The 8,854-nt window shown below is 48.0% G+C and overlaps 1 protein-coding gene across 1 annotated transcript in view; it reads right to left on the bottom strand.

Annotated features, from left to right (window-relative positions):
* Positions 1-1,258: 1,258 nt before the first annotated feature.
* The window catches only part of LOC140405334 (activin receptor type-1B-like), a 146,298-nt gene continuing 138,702 nt past the window's right edge, over positions 1,259-8,854 (bottom strand). Inside the window, exons 5-6 of the mRNA XM_072493625.1 lie at positions 8,494-8,661; positions 1,259-1,467 (exon numbers count right to left, since the gene is read on the bottom strand). Coding sequence (XP_072349726.1) covers positions 1,259-1,467; positions 8,494-8,661 — 377 coding nt within the window. The remainder of the gene's footprint in view (positions 1,468-8,493; positions 8,662-8,854) is intronic.

Genomic DNA, 8,854 nt, shown 5'->3' with positions numbered 1-8,854 from the left:
ATGCACTGACATAAATTTCCCTTAAACAGCCAATCAGCATCTCCGCTCCTCAGCCTTCTCTGCTCCAAGGAGAACAACCCCAGCCTAACCAGCCTCTCTTCACAGCTGAGACGCTCCAGCCCAGGCAACATCCTGGTGAATCTCTACACCCCCCTCCAGTGAAATCACATCCTTCCTACAGTGTGGTGACCAGAACTGCACACAGTACTCCAGCTGTGGCCTAACGAGTGTTTTATACAGCTCCATCATAACCTCCCTGCTCTTTTAATCTATGCCTTGTATAATAAACACAAGTATCCCATTGGCCTTCTTAACCTACCTGTCCTGCTGCCTTCAGGGATCTTTGGACACGCACCCAAAAGTCCCTCTGGTCCTCTGTCCTACCGTTCGTTGTTTATTCCCTAGCCTAGTCAGTCCTCCCAAAATGCATCGCCTCACACTTTCAAATCTGCTGGAACAAGGCCAGAGATCAGTGCATGCGATGTAAGCTGAAGTTATGCAATGCAAAAAAAAACCTGGTTATCGTGACATCAAGATTTTGGGTCGACTTATCCTGACTGCTTCTGCTCACCACCCCCTCAGTGATGTTGGGCCTTCGCAAGAGCTAACATGGGCAACGAGCATTGCCAAGTGCAGTGCTTGCCACTAAATTTGTTTTTTAAATTTGAAATTAAGGGCAATTTAGCGTGGCCAACCCACCTGGGATTTACAGTGCAGAAGGAGGCCATTCGGTCTATCAAGTCTGCACCGGCCCTTGGAAAGATCACCCTATCTAAGCCCACACTTCCACCCTATCCCCATAACTCAGTAACCCCACCCAACCTTTTTGGACACGAAGGGCAATTTATCTCCCACAGTCCAAAGATGTGCAGGTTAGGTGGATTGGCCATGATAAATTGTCCCTTAATGTCCAAATAGGTTGGGTGGGGTTACTGGGTTACGGGGATAGGGTGGAGGTTTAGGCTTAGGTAGGGTGCTCTTTTGAAGGGCTGGTGCAGACTTGATGGGCCAAATGGCCTCCTTCTGCTCTGTAAATTCTACGATCACCCACCCTGCGTGGGGGTGAGACTCACGGAGAATGTGCAAACTCCACAGGGACAGTGGACCCAGGGCCAGGATTGAACCTGGGTCCTCGGTGCCGTGAGGCAGCAGTGCTAACCACTGTGCAGCCCTGTCTGCCACTAATAAAAAGTTTTCTCCCCACCCCCCACCCTGAATACTGAAAGTTAATTTGGAGAATGGGGTGTTTTGCTGTTCCTCAGAGTGCAAAGGTCACAAACAGAGAGGAAAGAACACATTTGAACTGGTACCGTTTGGTGCCCACTCTCTGATTGGGCGCAATGTCGATGGTGTCGGTCAGCGAATCATGCCTGACAGCCAGGCCCAGATCTGCAATCGCACACATGCCGTTCTTCTTCACCAAGATATTTTTGGACTTCAGGTCTCGATGGGCAATCCCAGGCTTGCCTGAAATGACACAAGGCAACATGGGAAGGTCACACCCTGAACTACAGAAAGCGCACACACACACACACACACACACCTAACAGGGAGCTAATGGAAAGGAAGGAGGAGGAATGGAGCAAAGAATAGGGCTTTTGGTACAGCACTATTTCCACGAATTGCACTCACCACCCTGACTTGGAAATATATCGGCCATTCCCTCATGGTCGCTGGGTCAAAATCCTGGAACTCCCTCCCTAACAGCACTGTGGGTGTACCTACATCATACAGACTACAGCAGGAGGGCACGAACTGTCTTCACATACATGTAGCACAATGAGAACACGGCGGGGCTCAGAATTGACAGCACAGAAACAGACCATTCAGCCCAACACATGCGTGCTGGTGTTTAAGCTCCACGCAAACCCCTTCCCACCCGCTCTTCATTACATCCTATCAGTTTAGTCGCACATTGCCCCTCTCATGCTTTTGTCTAGTTTTCCCTTAAATGCCATTGCCCAGTGGAAGCAAGTTCCACATTCTCTCTGCCCTGTGAAAAGAAGCTAACGCACATTAATGTTTCCTGTTACGCAATCACATTCCTGCGCAGGAGGGAAGGAGCGAAAGAGGGAACTTAATCCTTTGATTTACAGAGATGTTAGACCAGTGTACAAATAGTTGCTCACTGGGCTTGGCTGTGACATCACCACAACCTGGGCTGGTACGGTTTGACTTCCAAGTGATGGCCGGCCTCTTTCCTGTGACCTCACTCGGATCAACGTTAGTTTGATTGGTTCCCTCCTTTCAAAGGATTCCTTTTCCAGAGTATTATCACTGCCCAATTGTGTGGGCGTCTCACGAACTGAGAGAACCAGCAACGCCCAGGCGTACATCTCAACTCCCATCAAAGGATCTCAGCAGCATCCATTACTGTAGTAGGCCGGAGGCCTGATAACTGCACCGAGCATGTTACACAGCAGGTTTGAATATGTTCCCGCCCCCTTCCTGTCAGGGTGTCTGCTCTAATCGTTAACACTCACACAAGGAGCGGATGTGGAGTCCCTTTGTTTACAGAAAAACTTGCATTTATATAGCACCTTTCACCTCACACGATATCGAATATAAAACTCGTCTCCGTGACGGTACCCATGACAACTATCATTGACTGTTGTGAAAAAAAAATACCCATCTGTTTCACTAATGTCCTTTAGGGAAGGAAATCTGCCGTCCTTACCCAGTCTGGCCGACATGTGACTCCAGACCCACAGCAACGTGGCCGACTCTGAACTGCCTTTGGAAATGACCCATCAAGCCTCTCAGTTCAAGGGCAATTAGGGATGGGCAACAAATGCTGACCGAGCCCAGCGACCCCCACATCCCAAAGAACAAATTTAAAAATAAGGAGCTGGGGCGGATTCGCTGTTTACATAACTATTTATATTTAAGTAGTACCCGTCACTACCTCAGGAAGTCCCAATGTACCTTACAACCTGTTCCACTCTGGGAAGCATGGCATCAATTTGTACAGCACCTCTTAACATAATAAAACATCCCAACATGTTACACAGGAGCAATATAAAATAAATGGTGACACCAAGTCTGATGTGATGGTATTGGGCAAGGTGACCAGAGTATCTAGGGCTGCGCAGTGGTTAGCACTGGGACTGCGGCGCTGAGGACCCGTGTTTGAATCATAAGAACTAGGAGCAGGAGTCGGCCATCTGGCCCCTCGAGCCTGCTCCACCATTCAATGAGATCATGTCTGATCTTTTGTGGACTCAGCTCCACTTTCCAACCCGAACACCATAACCCTTAATCCCTTTATTCTTCAAAAAAGTACCTATCTTTACCTTAAAAACATTTAATGAAGGAGCCTCTACTGCTTCACTGGGCAAGGAATTCCATAGATTCACAACCCTTTGGGTGAAGAAGTTCCTCCTAAACTCAGTCCTAAATCTACTTCCCCTTATTTTGAGGCTATGCCCCCTAGTTCTGCTTTCACCCGCCAGTGGAAACAACCTGCCCGCATCTATCCTATCTATTCCCTTCATAATCTTATATGTTTCTATAAGATCCCCCCTCATCCTTCTAAATTCCAACCAGTACAGTCCCAGTCTACTCAACCTCTCCTCGTAATCCAACCCCTTCAGCTCTGGGATTAACCCAGTGAATCTCCTCTGCACACCCTCCAGTGCCAGTACGTCCTTTCTCAAGTAAGGAGACCAAAACTGAACACAATACTCCAGGTGTGGCCTCACTAACACCTTATACAATTGCAGCATAACCTCCTTAGTCTTAAACTCCATCCCTCTAGCAATAGAGGACAAAACTGCATTTGCCTTCTTAATCACCTGTTGCACCTGTAAACCAACTTTCTGCGAATCATGCACTAGCACACCCAGGTCTCTCTGCACAGCAGCATGTTTTAATAGTTTATCATTTAAATAATAATTCCTTTTGCTGTTATTCAGACCAAAATGGATAACCTCATATTTGTCAACATTGTATTCCATCTGCCAGTCCCTAGCCCATTCACTTAAACTATCCAAATCCCTCTGCAGACTTCCAGTATCCTCTGCACTTTTTGCTTTACCACTCATCTTAGTGTCGTCTGCAAACTTGGACGCATTGCCCTTGGTCCCCAACTCCAAATCATCTATGTAAATTGTGAACAATTGTGTGCCCAACACTGATCCCCGAGGGACACCACTAGCTACTGATTGCTAACCAGAGAAACACCCATTAATCCCCACTCTTTGCTTTCTATTAATTAACCAATCCTCTATCCATGCTACTACTTTACCCTTAATGCCATGCATCTTTATCTTATGCAGCAACCTTTTGTGTGGCACCTTGTCAAAGGCTTTCTGGAAATCCAGATATACCACATCCATTAGGCTCCCCGTTATCTACCGCACCGGTAATGTCCTCAAAAAATTCCACTAAATTAGTTAGGCACGACCTGCCCTTTATGAACCCATGCTGCGTCTGCCCAATGGGACAATTTCCATCCAGATGCCTCGCTATTTCTTCCTTGATGATAGATTCCAGCATATTCCCTACTACCGAAGTTAAGCTCGCTGGCCTATAATTACCCGCTTTCTGCCTACCTCCTTTTTTAAACAGTGGTGTCACGTTTGCTAATTTCCAATCCACCGGGACCACCCCAGAGTCTAGTGAATTTTGGTAAATTATCACTAGTGCATTTGCAATTTCCCTAGCCATCTCTTTTAGCACTCTGGGATGCATTCCATCAGGGCCAGGAGACTTGTCTACCTTTAGCCCCATTAGCTTGCCCATCACTACCTCCTTGGTGATAACAATCCTCTCAAGGTCCTCACCTGTCATAGCCTCATTTCCATCAGTTACTGGCATGTTATTTGTGTCTTCCACTGTGAAGACCGACCCAAAAAACCTGTTCAGTTCCTCAGCCATTTCCTCATCTCCCATTATTAAATCTCCCTTCTCATCCTCTAAAGGACCAATATTTACCTTAGCCACTCTTTTTTTTCAATGTATTTGTAGAAACTTTTACTATCTGTTTTTATATTCTGAGCTAGTTTACTATCATAATCTACCTTACTCTTCTTTATAGCTTTTTTGTAGCTTTCTGTTGCCCCCTAAAGATTTCCCAGTCTTCTAGTCTCCCACTAATCTTTGCCACTTTGTATGCTTTTTCCTACAATTTGATACTCTCCCTTATTTCCTTAGATATCCACGGTCGATTTTCCCTCTTTCTACCGTCCTTCCTTTTTGTTGGTATAAACCTTTGCTGAGCACTGTGAAAAATCACTTGGAAGGTTCTCCACTGTTCCTCAACTGTTTCACCATAAAGTCTTGGTGAATCCTGGCCCTGGGTCACTGTCCGTGTGGAGTTTGCACATTCTCCCTGTGTCTGCGTGGGTTTCACCCCCACAACCCAAAGGTGCGCAGGTGAGGTGGATTGGCCACGCTAAATTGGCAAAAAATATTTGGGTATTCTAAATTTATTTATTTTAAAAAGAGATCAGAGTATCTTAAAGGTGGAAGTTGAGGTATAGAGGGGGGTGGAGAGGTTTCGGGAGAGAATTCCAGAGCTTGGGACCCAGGCAGCTGAAGGCACGGCCGCCAATGGTGGAGCGATTAAAATCGGCTTCGAAGAACACTGGTATTTCGGAGTTGTGGAACTCAAGGAGATTAAGTAGATAAGGAGGGAGTGAGACCATGGTGGGATTTTTAAAAATATACTTGTTGGTTTGTTTAAATCAAGGCACTGCTTGACCAAGAAGCAACGTAGTCAATGTGCACGGGGGTGATAGGTGCAAACTTGAGAAAGAGAGGTTGTACACATGAGGTGTCAGTCTCTGGGGCTCTTACTACATCACAGAGTCCAGCAGGGATGTCCTGCTCCCCTGCACCATTACCCTGGTGTCCCCCTCCTGTTTCTCATCTACGTTCTGCTCCTCGACTAATGTTTCACATGTTTTGCCTGATTACACCTGCAAAGCACCTTGAGAACGCTCTCACGCAAAAGATGCTATACATAAGCAAGTTGTTTTTATACTCCCAGGCCCCACTCCCTGAAACCAATGGCATGGTCACAGGCCCATGCACCCATCCTGGACTTCAAGTGGTCATGAGGGTGATGGTTCCGCCACCTATAGAAGGCCATCAGGTTAAGCACGCAAACATTCACAGCTGCCTCACGGATCTTGCATAAGAATTAAAATGGAGTCAATATAAAAACAGCTGTGGGAGATCGGCCTGTGCCACGTTTCCAGTATCAACCATTTTCTTTTTACTTCAGATGTCTCATGTTAAGCACACATCTTGTGGAGCACCTTACTGCACTGAAGGACGCATACACACGTCCACCCACAGACCACACACAAGCACGTCCACCCACAAGCACGACCCGCACATGCGCAAGCGCAACCGCACACACACACACACACACACACCCACACGTCCACCCAGACTACCCCCACACACATCCACCCACAGACTACACCCACACACAAACCCGTCCACCCACAGACTACGGTCATGTTAGAGTATCTTTAAGAAATGGATGTTGAAGCAATGTACCTTTAAGAAATGCAGTGATGTCAGAGTGTGGGTGGAGCTGGGTTTTCGTTCAGCCATTTTGCAGTTTTTTAGTTTTAGGTTTTAGTTTGAGGAGAGCAGCTGAAAAGTGCCTGGCTGGTTTGAGGAGAGCAGCTGAAAAGTGCCTGGCTGGTTTGCTGAGAGCAGCTGAAAAGTGCCTGGCTGGTTTGAGGAGAGCAGCTGGAAAGTGCCTGGCTGGTTTGAGGAGAGCAGCTGGAAAGTGCCTGGCTGGTTTGAGGAGAGCAGCTGGAAAGTGCCTGGCTGGTTTGCTGAGAGCAGCTGAAAAGTGCCTGGCTGGTTTGAGGAGAGCAGCTGAAAAGTGCCTGGCTGGTTTGCTGAGAGCAGCTGGAAAGTGCCTGGCTGGTTTGAGGAGAGCAGCTGGAAAGTGCCTGGCTGGTTTGAGGAGAGCAGCTGAAAAGTGCCTGGCTGGTTTGAGGAGAGCAGCTGGAAAGTGCCTGGCTGGTTTGCTGAGAGCAGCTGGAAAGTGCCTGGCTGGTTTGCTGAGAGCAGCTGAAAAGTGCCTGGCTGGTTTGAGGAGAGCAGCTGAAAAGTGCCTGGCTGGTTTGAGGAGAGCAGCTGAAAAGTGCCTGGCTGGTTTGCTGAGAGCAGCTGAAAAGTGCCTGGCTGGTTTGAGGAGAGCAGCTGAAAAGTGCCTGGCTGGTTTGATGAGAGCAGCTGAAAAGTGCCTGGCTGGTTTGAGGAGAGCAGCTGGAAAGTGCCTGGCTGGTTTGCTGAGAGCAGCTGGAAAGTGCCTGGCTGGTTTGAGGAGAGCAGCTGAAAAGTGCCTGGCCGGTTTGAGGAGAGCAGCTGAAAAGTGCCTGGCTGGTTTGCTGAGAGCAGCTGGAAAGTGCCTGGCTGGTTTGAGGAGAGCAGCTGAAAAGAGCCTGGCCGGTTTGAGGAGAGCAGCTGGAAAGTGCCTGGCTGGTTTGAGGAGAGCAGCTGGAAAGTGCCTGGCTGGTTTGAGGAGAGCAGCTGAAAAGTGCCTGGCTGGCTTGAGGAGAGCAGCTGGAAAGTGCCTGGCTGGTTTGAGGAGAGCAGCTGGAAAGTGCCTGGCTGGTTTGAGGAGAGCAGCTGGAAAGTGCCTGGCTGGTTTGAGGAGAGCAGCTGGAAAGTGCCTGGCTGGTTTGCTGAGAGCAGCTGAAAAGTGCCTGGCTGGTTTGGGGAGAGCAGCTGAAAAGTGCCTGGCTGGTTTGAGGAGAGCAGCTGGAAAGTGCCTGGTGGTTTGCTGAGAGCAGCTGGAAAGTGCCTGGCTGGTTTGAGGAGAGCAGCTGAAAAGTGCCTGGCTGGTTTGAGGAGAGCAGCTGGAAAGTGCCTGGCTGGTTTGAGGAGAGCAGCTGGAAAGTGCCTGGCTGGTTTGAGGAGAGCAGCTGGAAAGTGCCTGGCTGGTTTGAGGAGAGCAGCTGGAAAGTGCCTGGCTGGTTTGAGGAGAGCAGCTGAAAAGGAGAAAGCCAGTTTGAGGAGAAAGCTGGGAGTGTTTGTGTGTTTTGCAAAGAGCTGCAAGAAGGAAAACGCAGAGCTGGTCTGGTGGTGTCTGAAAATCCAAGACTGTAAGTATATTGAGTGTAACCTCATGTCTGTTGTTGAAGGTGAAGTCTGTTGGAGGTTTTAAGGAACATTTTGAGGGATTATTTCCTGTTGTATCATTTTCAGGCTTATCTTTGAAGTTAAGGGGTGTTAAGTGATCCAATGTTGTTTAAAAAGGTTAACTTGAGTTCATGGAATAAACATTTGTTTTGTGTTTAAAAACCCACTTGTCCATAATTGCAAAACCACACCGTGCGCTTCAAAAGCAACAATACATCAAAGGGGGAGGTTGGTTGAACTCATGATACATTTTGGGGGTTCTGAAAACACCGCTCCCATAACACTACACACACACCCATCCACCCACAGACTACACACACACACACACACACACACACACACGCACAGTTAACAGGGGAGAAAATCTCTCCCTTGGCTTACCCTGAGTGCCCACGATCTCCATGTGCAGGTGTGCCAACCCACTGACTGCAGAGAGTGCCAGCTTGATCAGACCTTCAACCGTGACTGTATACCTGTTCAGGTGATCGAAAAGAGAGCCATGCTCGTGATAGTCAGACACCAACCATAGCTGTGTCCATGTTCCATTATCTGGAGTACGGGGTGGAGAAAGTGGAAAAACAAGGGTCAAAATAAAAACACAACGTTTCTGCTCCGTTACAAACTGTCTCCCACCCAACTGCATTTCCTTCTATTCCTTTCTCCCTCAGGAACTCGACCCTCAAATGTTCTTTATCCAAACATAGTTAAATATGCTGTTCAGGGGCTGTTTAGCACAGGGCTA

The sequence above is a fragment of the Scyliorhinus torazame genome, chromosome X (genome assembly GCF_047496885.1).
Source record: "Scyliorhinus torazame isolate Kashiwa2021f chromosome X, sScyTor2.1, whole genome shotgun sequence".
Taxonomy (NCBI): Eukaryota; Metazoa; Chordata; class Chondrichthyes; order Carcharhiniformes; family Scyliorhinidae; genus Scyliorhinus; species Scyliorhinus torazame.
The sequence above is the reverse complement of the archived record's forward strand: the minus strand, read 5'-3'. Positions and strand labels throughout refer to the sequence as shown.